Source organism: Procambarus clarkii, chromosome 14, assembly GCF_040958095.1.
Source record: "Procambarus clarkii isolate CNS0578487 chromosome 14, FALCON_Pclarkii_2.0, whole genome shotgun sequence".
Taxonomy (NCBI): Eukaryota; Metazoa; Arthropoda; class Malacostraca; order Decapoda; family Cambaridae; genus Procambarus; species Procambarus clarkii.
In genome coordinates, this window is record NC_091163.1 from 40,562,967 (window position 1) to 40,580,589 (window position 17,623).

The 17,623-nt window shown below is 43.3% G+C and overlaps 1 protein-coding gene across 15 annotated transcripts in view; it reads left to right on the forward strand.

Annotated features, from left to right (window-relative positions):
* Mrgn1 (Mahogunin ring finger 1) overlaps positions 1–17,623 on the forward strand; it is a 153,430-nt gene that overhangs the window by 686 nt on the left and 135,121 nt on the right. For 7 of the 15 annotated variants that reach the window (XR_011228478.1, XM_069324537.1, XM_045763015.2 and 4 more), the window contains exons 2-3: positions 9,546–9,664; positions 12,654–12,782. Coding sequence is in view for 13 of the 15 variants with exons in the window: in XM_069324537.1 (XP_069180638.1) it covers positions 9,546–9,664; positions 12,654–12,782 (248 nt within the window). In the remaining 2 variants the exon portion in view is untranslated. The remainder of the gene's footprint in view (positions 1–9,545; positions 9,665–12,653; positions 12,783–17,623) is intronic. The other 8 variants (XR_011228479.1, XM_069324539.1, XM_069324533.1 and 5 more) reach the window with 2 other exon arrangements.

The window sequence follows — 17,623 nt, forward strand, 5'->3', positions numbered from 1 at the left end:
GCACCCTACTTCCCTGCCAGGCACCCTACTGCCCTGCCAGGCACCCTACTGACCCTACTAGCACCCTACTACCCTGCCAGGCACCCTACTGACCCTGCCAGGCACCCTACTACCCTGCCAGGCACCCTACTGACCCTACTAGCACCCTACTGCCCTGCCAGGCACCCTACTGCCCAGCCAGGCACCCTACTGACCCTACTAGCACCCTACTGCCCAGCCAGGCACCCTACTGCCCAGCCAGGCACCCTACTGCCCAGCCAGGCACCCTACTGAACCTACTAGCACCCTACTGCCCTGCCAGGCACCCTACTGCCCTGCCAGGCACCCCTACTGCCCTGCCAGGCACCCTACTGCCCTGCCAGGCACCCTACTGCCCTGCCAGGCACCCTACTTCCCTGCCAGGCACCCCTACTGCCCAGCCAGGCACCCTACTGCCCAGCCAGGCACCCTACTGCCCAGCCAGGCACCCTACTGACCCTACTAGCACCCTACTGCCCTGCCAGGCACGCACCCTACTGCCCTGCCAGGCACCCTACTGCCCTGCCAGGCACCCCTACTGCCCTGCCAGGCACCCTACTGCCCTGCCAGGCACCCTACTGACCCTGCCAGGCACCCTACTACCCTGCCAGGCACCCTACTGACCCTACTAGCACCCTACTGACCCTACTAGCACCCTACTGCCCTGCCAGGCACCCTACTGCCCTGCCAGGCACCCTACTGACCTTACTAGCACCCTACTGCCCTGCCAGGCACCCTACTGACCCTGCCAGGCACCCTACTACCCTGCCAGGCACCCTACTGACCATACTAGCACCCTACTGTCCTGCCAGGCACCCTACTGACCCTACTAGCACCCTACTGCCCTGCCAGGCACCCTACTGCCCTGCCAGGCACCCTACTGACCCTACTAGCACCCTACTGCCCAGCCAGGCACCCTACTGACCCTACTAGCACCCTACTGCCCTGCCAGGCACCCTACTGCCCTGCCAGGCACCCTACTGCCCTGCCAGGCACCCTACTGACCCTACTAGCACCCTACTGCCCTGCCAGGCACCCTACTGACCCTACTAGCACCCTACTGCCCTGCCAGGCACCCTACTGACCCTACTAGCACCCTACTGCCCTGCCAGGCACCCTACTGCCCTGCCAGGCACCCTACTGACCCTACTAAACTACTACTGACCCTAGTTAAACAAGCTACGAGGATGAGGGAAGGGGACGTTCCCTCCATGCTAGATTTGATATTTACCAGGAAGGAGGAAGAGATATTTGACATTCAGTACCTTCCTCCCTTGGGTAAAAGTGACCATGTCTTTTTGGGAATAAAGTATGCAATGCGTTATAAGCTGGAAGAAAATAAGGAGGTTGAAGCAGTTGAAAAACCAGACTTCAGGAGAGGACATTATGGTGACCTTAGAAATTTTTTTAGTGAGTATAATTGGACAGACTTGATGCTAGGCAAGGAAGTGAATGAGATGTATGGCAAGTTTTGTGAAATATATGATAAAGGCACAAAAAAATTTATACCAAAACAGAGATGCAGAACTAGGAAACAGGATTGGTTCAATAGAAATTGCGAGAGGGCTAGAGACCGAAAGACACAAAAATGGAATCAATACAGGAAGAGGCCGAACCCCCAAACATACCAGCGATACAAAGATGCAAGAAACAACTACACGGCAGTGAGGAGAGAGGCAGAAAGAAATTTTGAAAAAGGGATTGCGGACAAATGTAAAACAGAACCAGGTCTATTCTATAAATTCATAAACAACAAATTGCAGGTAAAGGATAATATTCAGAGGTTGAAAATGGGAAATAGATTCACGGAAGATGAAAAGGAAATGTGTGAAACACTAAACGAAAAGTTCCAAAGTGTGTTTGTACAAAATGAAATCTTTAGGGAACCAGATACAATAAGAATTCCAGAGAACAACATAGAAGACATAGAGGTGTCTAGAGACGAAGTGGAAAAAATGCTCAAGGAGCTCGGTAAGAACAAAGCAGCTGGCCCAGATGGCGTTTCACCATGGGTTCTGAGAGAATGTGCATCTGAGCTCAGCATTCCACTTCACCTGATCTTTCAGGCATCCCTGTGTACAGGAATCGTAGCAGACGGGTGGAAACAGGCTAACATAGTTCCAATCTACAAAAGTGGCAGCAGGGAAGACCCCCTCAATTATAGACCTGTATCATTGACAAGTGTAATAGTGAAAGTATTGGAAAAACTAATCAAAACTAAATGGGTAGAACACCTAGAGAGAAATGATATAATATCAGACAGACAGTATGGTTTTCGATCTGGAAGATCCTGTGTATCGAATTTACTCAGTTTCTATGATCGAGCCACAGAGATATTACAGGAAAGAGATGGTTGGGTTGACTGCATCTATCTGGACCTAAAAAAGGCTTTCGACAGAGTTCCACATAAGAGGTTGTTCTGGAAACTGGAAAATATTGGAGGGGTGACAGGTAAGCTTCTATCATGGATGGAAAATTTTCTGACTGATAGAAAAATGAGGGCAGTAATCAGAGGCAATGTATCAGAATGGAGAAATGTCACAAGTGGAGTACCACAGGGTTCAGTTCTTGCACCAGTGATGTTTATTGTGTACATAAATGATCTACCAGTTGGTATACAGAATTATATGAACATGTTTGCTGATGATGCTAAGATAATAGGAAGGATAAGAAATTTAGATGACTGTCATGCCCTTCAAGAAGACCTGGACAAAATAAGTATATGGAGCACCACTTGGCAAATGGAATTTAATGTTAATAAATGTCATGTTATGGAATGTGGAATAGGAGAACATAGACCCCACACAACCTATATATTATGTGAGAAATCTTTAAAGAATTCTGATAAAGAAAGAGATCTAGGAGTGGTTCTAGATAGAAAACTATCACCTGAGGACCACATAAAGAATATTGTGCAAGGAGCCTATGCTATGCTTTCTAACTTCAGAATTGCATTTAAATACATGGATGGCGATATACTAAAGAAATTGTTCATGACTTTTGTTAGGCCAAAGCTAGAATATGCAGCTGTTGTGTGGTGCCCATATCTTAAGAAGCACATCAACAAACTGGAAAAGGTGCAAAGACATGCTACTAAGTGGCTCCCAGAACTGAAGGGCAAGAGCTACGAGGAGAGGTTAGAAGCATTAAATATGCCAAAACTAGAAGACAGAAGAAAAAGAGGTGATATGATCACTACATACAAAATAGTTACAGGAATTGATAAAATCGACAGGGAAGACTTCCTGAGACCTGGAATTTCAAGAACAAGAGGTCATAGATTTAAACTAGCTAAACACAGATGCCGAAGAAATAAAAGAAAATTCACCTTCGCAAATAGAGTGGTAGACGGTTGGAACAAGTTAAGTGAGAAGGTGGTGGAGGCCAAGACCGTCAGTAGTTTCAAAGCGTTATATGACAAAGAGTGCTGGGAAGACGGGACACCACGAGCGTAGCTCTCATCCTGTAACTACACTTAGGTAATTACACTTAGGTAATTACACTAGCACCCTACTGCCCAGCCAGGCACCCTACTGACCCTACTAGCACCCTACTGCCCTGCCAGGCACCCTACTGCCCTGCCAGGCACCCCTACTGCCCTGCCAGGCACCCAACTGACCCTACTAGCACCCTACTGCCCTGCCAGGCACCCTACTGACCCTACTAGCACCCTACTGCCCTGTCAGGCACCCTACTGCCCTGCCAGGCACCCTACTACCCTGCCAGGCACCCTACTGCCCTGCCAGGCACCCTACTGCCCTGCCAGGCACCCTACTGCCCAGCCAGGCACCCTACTGCCCTGCCAGGCACCCAACTGACCCTACTAGTACCCTACTGCCCTGCCAGGCACCCTACTGACCCTACTAGCACCCTACTGCCCTGCCAGGCACCCTACTGCCCTGCCAGGCACCCTACTGCCCTGCCAGGCACCCTACTGCCCTGCCAGGCACCCTACTGCCCTGCCAGGCACCCTACTGCCCTGCCAGGCACCCTACTGCCCTGCCAGGCACCCTACTACCCTGCCAGGCACCCTACTACCCTGCCAGGCACCTTACTGCCCTGCCAGGCACCCTACTGACCCTACTGCCCTACCAGGCACCCTACTGTCTTGCCAGGCACCCTACTGCCCTGCCAGGCACCCTACTGACCCTACTAGCACCCTACTGCCCTGCCAGGCACCCTACTGTCCTGCCAGGCACCCTACTGACCCTACTAGCACCCTACTGCCCTGCCAGGCACCCTACTGACCCTACTAGCACCCTACTGCCCTGCCAGGCACCCTACTGACCCTACTAGCACCCTACTGCCCTGCCAGGCACCCTACTGTCCTGCCAGGTACCCTACTGACCCTACTAGCACCCTACTGCCCTGCCAGGCACCCTACTACCCTGCCAGGCACCCTACTACCCTGCCAGGCACCTTACTGCCCTGCCAGGCACCTTACTGCCCTGCCAGGCACCCTACTGACCCTACTGCCCTGCCAGGCACCCTACTGACCCTACTGCCCTGCCAGGCACCCTACTGACCCTACTGCCCTGCCAGGCACCCTACTGACCCTACTGCCCTGCCAGGCACCCTACTGACCCTACTGCCCTGCCAGGCACCCTACTGACCCTACTGCCCTGCCAGGCACCCTACTGACCCTACTGCCCTGCCAGGCACCCTACTGTCTTGCCAGGCACCCTGCTGACCCTACTAGCACCCTACTGCCCTGCCAGGCACCCTGCTGACCCTACTAGCACCATACTGACCCTGCCAGGCACCCTACTATCCTGCCAGGTACCCTACTGCCCTGCCAGGCACCCTACTGCCCTGCCAGGCACCCTACTGCCCTGCCAGGCACCCTACTGCCCTGCCAGGCACCCTACTACCCTGCCAGGCACCCTACTACCCTGCCAGGCACCCTACTACCCTGCCAGGCACCCTACTACCCTGCCAGGCACCTTACTGCCCAGCCAGGCACCCTACTGTCTTGCCAGGCACCCTACTGTCTTGCCAGGCACCCTGCTGACCCTACTAGCACCCTACTGCCCTGCCAGGCACCCTGCTGACCCTACTAGCACCCTACTGACCCTGCCAGGCACCCTACTGACCCTACTAGCACCCTACTGCCCTGCCTGTAGGGCTATCCCATGCAACTCTCAGTAACAATACAGTATTCTTTAGGGTCAAATAATTGCAAGTGGGAATTGTGGCACCCTTCGTGTTCATAGTTGCCAAGTCTTCACATGCACTAAAGTCTTCTTTAACTCTTAGACTGCACAATACATACATATATGATTTTACATAAAATAATTTAACATAAGTTTTTTAAACTTGCACAATCACTTTCCAATTTTTTTTGCATAATCAACTAGGCAAATGCTCCAACTTTGTCTAAGTGATCGCAGTGAAACTTGAAAAGCAAGAGAATCAAAGTTAATTTTAAAATTGAATGTTGAAAACTTCAGATTTTCAATTCGGAATAAAAAATATGAACTCTCACCAATTGCTCATTTAATGTTATTATTCTCTCAGAATAGCATATGATCTTCACTTTCATCAAATTAGAATATAGGTTTTCAGTATAGTTTACTGTAAAAAAAATCGTCAATAGAGCATTTGAAATATGCGGTAAATTTAGACCAAAATATATTATACCTCCAAGTGTGTAAAGTTTATGAAAAATGCATTCTGATGGGATTGTAGAACAGACAGCTGAGCACACAATATGTCAAAATGTGAGAATCGATCAAAAATTTGAATTTTAGAAGCCACTCAAAATTGAAACTCTAGTTTCAGAGATAATTGAAGTTGAAGTTATCAGCAATGAATAAAGGTAGTTTTAATTTGTTAATTTAATTGTATGTTTTAATAAACATTGTTTGGCATTCGTACTTGAATATGTGAAAGTTGTAGGTCAATATGTGTTGAAATGAAGTCAAGAAAAATACCCCCCCCCCCAAAAAAACACAAAATATAGGGATCATTATAATAATTATAATGATTTAGGGGATATATTTAGAGTATACTTTATATAAGTGAAAAAGCCCTAATATGGTCCCTATTCATCAAAACAACCTAAAAGAGACAAAGAAAATAGAGTTTGAAATCAGAGAAAAACTCTGCCAAAAATAATTAAAAGTCCCAAGTTTTGCGAGTTGTGACTGATTTATTTGTTGAGCAATTTCATTCTATCTTGACATAGTTAAGAAAATATATGCATTCTCCAGGATGTAAAGTTACAACAAAATGACATAATAAACAAAGGAGAAAAAAAACTAAAACCTTAAGAAAAAAAATTTCCCCTAAAAAAATATTTTTGGGACATTGATGAAAGTAACATATATTACCATTGGACAATGTATTTATATGATATACAGCAAAATAGAGCATATTAACATAATAAATAACTATAATTTATGTTTATTATGTATTACTCAGCAATGATATAAAGGCACCAACTGCATATCCACTTTGTGGACACTTCTTGCTACTATTCGTCTTCTTTGTGTGCCGGACAGGTGCTTGCATCTCTTTATTACTGCATTATCCTTCAGTTCAATTTATTAATAGCTGTTCTTATCAACAAAGCGTTCTTATGTAATGGATAACTGCCCGAAACGCTTTGCGTAATAGTGGCTTTAGGCATTGTATGTACTAGCTCTATCTATAAAGCCAACAAACTTTGTAAATCTCTTTATGTATGTACCTTACCTAAATAAAGATTATTATTATTATTATTATTATTATTATTATTTTTTTAAAATTCGTTTAAAATTAATTTCTGAAAATATTTTGATGAAAGTTTCACGACACTGAAGCCAATGAGTTAGAGATTGGTTTAAGATTTTTAAGTTATTTTTACATAATTCGAATATGTTTCGCTAATATACTCCCCAATATGCGCGGTAATATATGCGGTCTAAGGGTTAATTCTTCATTAAGAATTTTGACATTATTATGTAACTAGCTGTACCCGGCCACGCGTTGCTGTGGCTCAGCAATGCACGTGCGTTGCTGACCCACAGCAACCGTTCCCTGTCTCCAATTCTCCCCACCATTCCCCCTCCCCTGTCCCCTTGTCCTCCCAATCATTCCCTCAGTCCCCTCGTTCTCCCACCCATTCCCCATCCCCCCGTCCTCCCCACTATCCCCCCCCTCTCTTGTCCTTTTGTTCTCCCCATCATCCCCCATTCCATCGTCCTCCTAACCATTCCCCCTTCCCCTGTCCCCTCATCCTCCCCCACCATCCCCCACTCCCGTTCCCTCATCCTCCCACCCCCCCCATTCGCCACTCTTTTGTCCGATGCATTCCCAAATGATCTGATGTTCCTATCAGAAAATTGGGAACAATAAATGATCTGATGTTCTCATCACTGAAATATAAGAAAAACACTTTAAAAAAATGAAATGATAAACAATGAAAAAATTAAATAATATGCTCTACTTAGGAAATGAACGGTATGGTAAACAACACAGCTCAATTCCAATGCAATGTCACATAAAATAATTAAATCAAAATGAAAATAAATCGATACCTATGAAAATTCAATTTATCAATGCAATCGGAAACATTGAAATGGAATCATAACATATTTAGTATAGCGTGCATTGTTATTATGGGCAACAGATGGTGCTGTTTTAAAAAAAAAAAAAAAAAAAAATTTTACCTGTCACAGGTGTGGCATCTATATAGTAGTTATATAAAAACGCGCGTATTTGAATGGAACGTTGTCAAAATTTCAAAGCAATCAGTGAAGAACTTTCAGAGATTACAGTGTGTATTGCCCTTACGACCAACAGATGGAGCTGTTTTTCGAAAAAAAAAACATGTGTTTTCTTGTCACAGGTGAAGCATGTACTGTATATAGAAGGCATATAAAAGCACATGCCTATTCGAATGCAACATTATGTCAAAATTTCAAAGCAATCGGTAAAGAGGTTTCAAAGATTTCCCTCACATAAAAAAAACACATGAAAAACACAGTTTAAAAAAAAAAGCATGTTTTTACCGGTTAAAGATGTGACATCTATTTAATATGTACAGTATATAAGAACCAGCTCGGATGCGGATGGAATGTTGTGTGAAAATTTCAAAGCAATCAGTGAAGAACTTTTGAAGATTAGTGTGATGAGTTGTGGTATCGCAGCTATACTGAACCAAGATGGTATGGCTCTCACGCACATAAATAAAAAAAAAATGCTGCTATTGGCCTTGCAGTGTGCAAGTCGCAGGTAGAAACAAATGAAAACCATCAAATAAATAATTGAAACAATTTACTGAAATATTAATGAACAAAATGACACCTGGGAATACTTGGCTATTATTATATAACAAATAAAATGTAAAGTAAATGAAAGTTTAACTCTAATACAACACAAAAATATACTGGTGCTGAAGACAACTACCATACCACCACAGCATCCAGCATACGACGTTGGCTGAAGACAGACAGCGTTGCATGTAGTAGCTCAGTCAGTTAAGACAGAGTCTGGGATGCTCTCGGACAAGGTTTGTGCCTCGGAGAGGCTGCAGGATCCAGTAAGTTCAGTAGAACTTCGGTTTCAACTCCTTTTGACCATGTCGTAGCTCAGTCGATTAAGACAGCGTCTGGGATGCTCTCAGACGCAGGTTCGAATCCTCATCATGGCCCTTGTGGATTTGTTCATTTGATGCATCACGCAATTGTGATTTCTGTGTGTAATGAAGTAAGGGCGAAGAGGGAGAACGGCCTATTGACATAGCTTGAGTGCATGGGGGAGTTGTGTAAAACCCTGGTTTGTGCCTCGGAGAGGCTGCAGGATCCAGTAAGTTCAGTAGAACTTCGGTTTCAACTCCTTTTGACCATGTCGTAGCTCAGTCGATTAAGGCAGCGTCTGGGATGCTCTCGGATGCAGGTTCGAATCCTCGTCACGGCCCTTGTGGATTTGTTCATTTGATGCATCACACAATTGTTATTTCTGTGTGTAACTAAGGGAGAGACTGCCTCTCTAGTTGTTCAAGATTCGCTACCTGGAACAAAAAGTTCCAAGTAGCATGGGCTATGGTGAGCCTTTTTTTTTGTGGGGGGGGGGCTCTCTAGGGAGGCAGCGCCCGTTATACTGTATAGTCCGGCGGTGATGACTCAGTGTCAACGCAAGGTGGACATCTGGTCAACTAGCAAACTGCTCGTTTGTGGCTGGCGGTGCCTTTGTTTTGAGCTGCACCACTGTCAGTTGAAGGCAGCTAACTGCTTGTTTGTGGGGGACAAACTACCAGTTAGCAGAGGCGCCCGGCTTGCCTCTGAGTCGTACCAGGCCGTGCCAGGCCCTGGGGGGTATGGAGAGGTGGCAGGACTGATGACTCATCTGGGCTGGTGTAGATATATACTTCCAGTGCAGAGGCATTGAAGGTGAAGGGGAAAGGCAGTTCCACTGCTATGCAGGGGATTCACGTGACATTAGTGATTTTGAACAAACGAACATTTACATTTATATTTATATACTGTACTGTAGATAAGTTATTATAGTAATATAATAGAGTTTTTCTTATCTTGTAATTCCAGGAAATTACTTCAGCAGTCATTTTATCATGGGTGGGGAACGGTTTGAAACGGCCCTGCCTGAGATGTATCTCTTCGGGGAGAACATGGATGTCAACTTCTTGGGATCACGTCCCGCACCTGTAAGTTAGTGTTAGACTGATGTTCCATTTTTGCATTCATGTCGTTTATTTGCAAATGTATATATTTTCAGTCGCTGCCTGATTAATACCCAATCCACATGTGGTAAAAAAGACAGTGGCGACTTGATGTGTTTCCAGCTATAGGAAGGATGTAGAATAAAGTTCCTGGATGGACCAAAATGTTGTTCCTTTTATGTGTGTGGATTGGGCGTTAATTTCCAGCCACATTATTGTGGCTCATTACACACACAAATCACAATAACATGATGCATCAAGTGAACAAAAATTTTGTTCATTTGATGCATCACGCTAATTGTGATTTCTGTGTAATGAAGTAAGGGCGAAGAGGGAGAACGGCTTATTGACATAGCTCGAGTGCAGGGGGAGTTGTGTAAAACCTTGGTTTGTGTCTCGGAGAGGCTGCAGGATGCAGTAAGTTCAGTAGAACTTCGGTTTCAACTCTTTTTTGACCATGTCGTAGCTCAGTCGATTAAGGCAGCGTCTGGGATGCTCTCGGACGCAAGTTCGAATCCTCGTCACGACCCTTGTGGATTTGTTCATTGTGGCTCATTCTCTGCACTGTATCGCTAGGATACAAGTGTAACTGTTATTGAGTTCTGTGAAGGGATTTGCAGGGCAGAGCTCCATCAGTTACCTGTACAGAAATTTCACTAACAAAAAAGCGAAGAATTTCTGAAGCATTATGGTATTTCTTTTATGACTGGAAGCGAGAGTTCTTCTATACTTCCTTAGGGAATTAAATGAAATTTAGCTACGCTCTTAAAAACTGCAACGTTGGTAATGATGCTTTGAAATACATTTATTAGAAGCTAAGGGTTGCTGTACCCAGGCTGAAGTTGGCAACTAGCTTGGCCGTAATTAATCTGCAGTATTAAAGTCACTATTTAATGTAAATACTGTAATTATAAAGTCATTATTTTAGATAAACATCATGCTTGATACACAACACGACACACTTATTTAACGTAGTTAGTTCTTATACTAGTATACACCTAGTTGTATTTGCCTAGTTGTGCTTGTATAGGTTGAGCTTTGGCTCTTTGGTCCTACCTCTTGACTGTCAATCAACTGGTGTACAGGTTCCTGAGCCTATTCTGTTATATCATATCAACATTTGAAACTGTGTATGAAGTTAGCCTCCACCACTTCATAATGTATTCCATTTCTTAACTACCCTGACACTAAAATAGTTCTTGCTAATATCTCTGTGGCTCATTTGGGTACTACGTTTCCACTTGCGTCCCCATGTTCGTGTTCCGACCATGCTAAATGATTCAGCTTTATCATCCTGTCAATTCCTCTGAGAATTTTGTAGGTGGTGATCATGTCTTCCCTAACTCTTTGTGTCTTCCAGGGAAGTGAGGCTTAATTCTCATAACCTTTCCTCGTAACTCATACCTCTCGGCCACTGGGACTAATCTGGTGGCATATGTCTAAATCTTTTCTAATTTTGTCTTTTGTTTAGTATGGACTTCAGGCTGGAGCTGCATACTCCAGGATTGGTCTGACATAATGTTTATACAATGTTCTGAATGATTCCTTATGCAAGTTTCTAAAGTCAGGTTCTTATGTTGGCTGATCTAGCATATGCTGCTGATGATAGTGTATGTTAAACTGTGTAAAAAAAATGAAAATGAGAACTGTAAAGAAGCTTGGTGTTGGCAGACAGGAGCAGTGTATAACACTCCTACGTCCAGTATTACTGTCTAGCACAGTGGTCTACATCCTCGACTTACACTCAAGTCCCTGGGCAAAATAGAAATGGTTTGGCACATTTCCTTTCGCTTGATGCTTCTGTTCACTTAGATGTAAATAAGTACAGTACCTGGGAGTTTATCAACTGTTATAGGTTGTATCTTGGAAAGGCCAGTAGATGGCCTAAAGCAGTGCTTACTAACCTTTTGAACTTGTGGCCCTATTTTCTAATACTCAAAAAACTTGTAACCCCTCCCCCCCTCTCCCTCCTGCTACACTTTTATAAAAGAAAAAATATCCTAATCGGGACATCTGTCACTTGCTAATACAGTACTCAATGATTCAGATATACAGTACTATACAAATACTCGGAATTTAGTTTCTACAGCCCACCAGAAAACATTTCATTGACCTGCCTTGGGGGATCAGGGCCTACTGGTTTGGAGCCACTAGCCTAAAGGGAAAAATATGAGCCTAACAGACTTCTTGTCCACAACAACGGAAAACATACAGTGGATACCATATAGGTACTGCAGTAGTCTTTGTCTAATCACCTCTGCCATGTTATCTATCATACATCGAACATTAACCCCTTAACTGTGCCAGCCAACAAAAGTCGTTCCGGGAGTTGTGTTTTTTTTTTTTTAATTAGGCTATATTTTAATATTTTTTAATGTTTTTATCACTCTGTCTTTTGAAATGAAAATAGTTGAGTTTGGAAACATTTTGACATTAACTTTATCTGAACATTTATAAAAACAACAAAAATTTGTCCTTAACAATTGCACTATGAAGTTTTTGCCAAAAACAGGTGCGCAGTGCAGGGGTTAAGTCCACTATCACCTGTCCCCATAGTTTGGCGTATCTGAAGTTATTCCATGTGTGTACCAAGAGCCATTTCCATCTTTAAACTGTTCATTGTGTCACTAATTTGAACACAATTACGTAATAAAAATGTTATGCAAGTTGAACGTTAAAAAGCATAATTTCTTATTTTTCCTTATATTTTGTTTATCAATGTACTGGATATAAAATCAACACTTTCGAGAAGGCACAATTATTTTATCAGAATATGATTAAAAATGGCCATAATTCCACCAAATTTGGAATGGTCAGCAGCTCATAGATTATTATATTAAACTTAAGGGCAACTCAGGCAGAAATTGTTGTTTCTCAAGCTGCATAAAGAATTGTCATGAAAATTTTGACTTGGTTAAAAATGGAAGTTTCAAGATATTTGATAAAAAAAAATAATTTAAAACATTAGGCTCAGTTTCTTTATCAGAGTGATGGCCTATTAGGGGTCTCCATGGCGTCTCATCCTGAAGGCCCGTGGACAGTACGTGATGACACCAAGGAAAACGATACCTTCCCAGCTCCTATAGGGCCAATGCGAAAACAGGTATTTAATATGCAAAACACATGCGTCTGACGTTTTAGCTCGTACAAATCCATTTAGAAAGAGATGAGAAAGTTTCGCATTAACCATTTCAAGCAAAATATAACCTTCCTGAGTTGGAAGAATTTTTTTTGCTGAGAGGCATTCACAGACTTGGCCTGTTTACAAGTGTAAAATTACCTTAAACTTACACAGTATTACATATGTATTGATTCTATAAAGTTCTATCATTTCATTTCGTTTTCTTGGTGGGTTTAATAGTTTTACAATATACGTAATGGACAGTTGCTGCTTTTTTTACCCCTTCCCCGAGTAACAAATCCTAATCGCCATAGATTTATTCTCTGTACTTAATTCATTCTGACAAACTGAGAGCATTCTTATTTAAGTTTGACATTATCAACCAGGATAAACCATCTACGAAATCATTGAAAATGCCTCGCACGTTGAACGCACGGAGAGCTAAACCCAGAGAACCCAAAAGATGAGCCACCTGCAGCATCCAGCACCACGGAGTAGGATCGAAGAGACCCTTATGGTTCAAGCAATGAGCTACTAAGGAGCAGTTAAGAGTGGAGCCGGAGCATGCAGTCCAGAGGAAGCTGAATCGTCTGTAATGCTTACCACACAGCTGTGAACACGCATACCATGCTCTGCATCTGAAGAAACTGACTCGATCACCGACCCGTGAGGCCTGGTTAGCACTTGTCACAAAACCCCAACCCAGAGCTGGTGTGTGTGTAAATACATTGAGTGACTGAGCTGGAAGGAGCCACGGAACCGGATCCCGTGGGATCCGGTGAAGGGCAGCTGGGGCCCAAACCCAACAGTTGCTGCAGTGGCAAAATGGGTGGAACCGGAGAAACTGGCACACAGCCCTGAGCCAAATTGCCCAATGGAAAAACCACACAGGCAATATTTAGGCTCCCACACAGCTGCTCTACCAAATGCCAAGTCATCCAGGGCTGGTTCAAAACCAGATGGCAAGAGAGCTGTAAGCAGAGCTAGGCTGAAAAAGGCAGGGAAAGAGATGTCGATTGAAAACAATTCCTTGGATAGTTTCCGCTTAGCTTAGAAGTACTTGGACCTGCCGCAAAAGGTGTCTGGAGTATTACTGCAATGCTCTAAGCAGCACATCAGCAACAGAACTAAGGTGTGAGCTGATGGACGACCCAGCTCCTAGCCATCTGGTGGTGGCAATTAGTACTAACAGTTCTAGCTAGTTTCAAGTGAAATATATAGTTTTGATTGAATCGTTTGAGGGGAGCTGTTTGGCAGTTCCAAGGCTTCGAGTCTTGTGAACTCAGCAGTTGTCTGTAAAGCTGCACTGATTTTTCTAGATGCTTTTCCAATTAAATAAAATGTCACTGGATCTCTGTGCCTGTGTGAGGGGACCAGGTTCTGGCTCTGATCCTCAGTAGGCTTGTAGTATAGAGCAATCTGGGTGAGATAACTACCAAGAGTCTCCATGGAGCTCCTTAGGAAAGTTCATTGTAAAAATCCTATGATGATAAAATCCCCATAGACATAAAGTCATGAGATTAAAATGATTACATCTACCCATCTACTATAAAACTGAGGGCAATGTCATAGCCAAACCGCGAGCTACGTCCCTCTTCTCCCACCCCCCCTGCCCTTGACCCCCATTTTTTTTATTTATACAGTGGTGACTCGATTACCGAGTTTAATCCATTCCGGCACCGAGCTCGTCACGTGGAAAAGCTTGTCTTGTGAAACAACAACAAAATTGTCGTCGGAGGTGTCTGACAACCAGCGGAAACGCTCGTTAATCGAGGGAAAGCTTGTCAGTTTTAACATATTTTCTGCGAGTGGCTTGCTCGTTACTCGAAATGCTCGTAACTGGAGCTGCTTGTCACCCGAGGTTCCACTGTGACAACATAACAAGAGTTATGTTGTACAGCCACTAGCATGCATAGCGTTTCGGGCAAGTCCTTAATCCTACGTTCCCCGGAATACGACCCGCCAAATTGTTTAACAACCAGGTACCCATTTTACTGTTGGGTTAAACAGAGGCTACAGTTAAGGATTTGCGTCCGGTAAATCCTTCCTGGGCAGGTTACGAACCCAGGACAAGCGCTCGCGAAACACCAGGCGAGCGTCTTACCACTACGCCACAGCAAATGAGCGGGGAAGGTGAGGCAAATAAGCTGAAGCTAGTTTTGAAACTTTTTGATCATTTGTTTACATCGTTGGGGAGTTCTGGCAGTTCATGAAGCTATCATCTCTTCTGTAGCGAGATGTGGCTTATTTTGTCTCGCCGACTTTCTGGGGGCTTTTTCCTGAGGGTGGCATAAATCAAGAAAGACAACTATATTCCATTCACCTGGGCTATAGGAGATTCGAACCATGGACCCCACTCGTGTAAGGCCAAAGCTCGATTGACCGAGCTATTGAGTAGTCTTAATAAGGAAAGTTTCCAGAACTTTCCAGTTTCCAGTTTTAAATAATAATATAAATGCCACTGCTCCTTGTGCCTCTGTGAAGAGGGGGGGTTCAGGCTCTGGCTCTTGGTCCTTAGTAGGGCCTAGAACTCCATGGCTGATGTGACCCGGCTGATAGTACACTATCAGTACTCTCTCTCTCCAGCCGTGGTCGTATAGGGCACTGACCCCGTAGAAAGATGAAGATTATATATTGTATACAGTGGTACCTCGGCTTACGAATTTAATCCGTTCCCAGAGATGGTTCGTAAGCTGAAAATTCGTAAACTGAAGCAAATTTTTCCACAAGAAAAAATGTAAATTGAATTATCTGTTCCACACTCCCCAAAAAATTAACTTCAAAGTAAATTTTATACCTAATTCATCCAAATCATTAGTACTAAAGTATGTACAAGTTATTGCTTACCTTTATTGATGACTCTTGTTGGTGTATGGAAAACAGTGAAGAGGGGGGGGGGGGGAGGAGAGGTGTTAGTGTTTAGAAGAGAAATCCCCTTCCATTATAACATGAGGCAGTGATGACTTCTCTGGCAGTACACTCTGGCACATTTTCCCTGCATACCACTAGGACCTGTTTGTGGCTCATTAATTGTTTTTCTCACTAAAAACCTGTCTAGTGACACTTGTTTTTCCCTACATTGTAACACTTGTCTGAAGTGAGACATCACATTGTCATTAAAAAGGATAACACAACGGTCTACTACAGCTTGCTCTGGGTAAATTAATAACAACTTTTCAACATCCTCAAGTGTTTGTGTTCTTTGTTTTGTGATTGTTGATGCATCTTTTGCCACTTTAGCACTCATGTCCTTTTTCTTAGCAATTACAGTGCATATCATTGACATTGCTTTGTTGTACTGCCTAGCTAGTTCAACAACCTGTGTACCATTTTCATGTTTAAGAATGATCTCTTGTTTTTCCTCTATGGTCGTCCTCACATGTGTTTTCTTGGCTTGAACCTTACCACTGGCTTTCTTAGGACCCATGGCAAGATATATAATAATAACTTTTATGTTCAAATACCCAAAAATCCGAAAAACACTGAAATTCTTTATAAAGAATTCAGGCGCGATTGTCACTAGGCGGAAGGTACTGGTAAACTGAGGCTCGGTCGCCGTACCATCTTACGCTAGGTCGGTCATACGACATCAACAAACTTTGTTTCCCGAGGCAAAGTTCGTAACCCGATTTGGATTTTACAAAGAAATTGGGCTCGTAACCCAAAAAGTTTGTAAAGAGGGGCATTCGTAAGCCAAGGGGGTCACTGTACTAGCTTCATGGAATCACTGGTAGCTCGCCCAGAAATTGGTTTTTCATTACACTCGTTCAATTTTTATTTTTAATAACCTATTACTACAAATCAACACTATTGTAAGGAAATATTTGCAGTATCATGGGTTCGATGCCTTCGTCCTTTTGCATCTCAACAGCCTTCCCTTGTATGGCCTCAGTATTTTCTCATAGATAAATGATGTTCTTATTTCATTATTGTAATACTACTACTACAGTGGAACCTCGAATAACAAATTTAATCCATTCCGGCACCGAGCTCGTTATGTGAAACGCACGTCTTTTAAAACTAATTTCCCCATTTAAAATAATGGAAATCAAATTAATCCATTCTACCACCGTAAAACATGAATACTGTATGATATTCAATGTTTTAAATAATGGAGCAGCCTACCTTGCATACACTGAACAAACCTTTATGACATTTTTCTTTCATCAAATTTGCTCGATTTTTTTTTTCATTTTTTTATAGCCAAAGGTTCGTTCGGTGTTTGTCGGGTAGGATGCTCCCTAATGACAATTTTTCTCTTGTTTCAAATGTGTTCAATTTGTTTTGTATTTTTCATTTATTGATAATGGAGCAGCCTACCCAACAAACACCGAACAAACTTCTATGGCATTTGTCCGTTTTTCAAATTGTTTAAATTTTTTTTTTTAATAAGAAACATGGAGCAGCCTACCTGACAAACACCGAACGACCCATTTTGACATTTGTTCTGTTTTTCAAAATTTTCTCTTTTTTTTTTGTTCTTCAAAAATAAGTCAATGCTTTGCAATATCACATCAGTCACCCCTTTACATCCCAGCATCATTAGCATCTTTAAACATTTGCATCGTCGGAGGCGTCTGAGAATGTGTGAGAAGCAGCAGGAACACATCATGTGGTTTTCTCGTTAATCAAACAAGTGCTCGCTAATCGAGACAAATTGTTGGCGATCGGCGCCGTTATCTCGTTATTCAAATTGCTCATAAATTGAGGCGCTTGTCACACGAGGTTCCACTGTACTATGATGGTGTATAATTTGCCTTTCTAATAATTTAATAACATATTGGAAATAATAAAAGTATACTGTAAACTGATTAGGACATGTT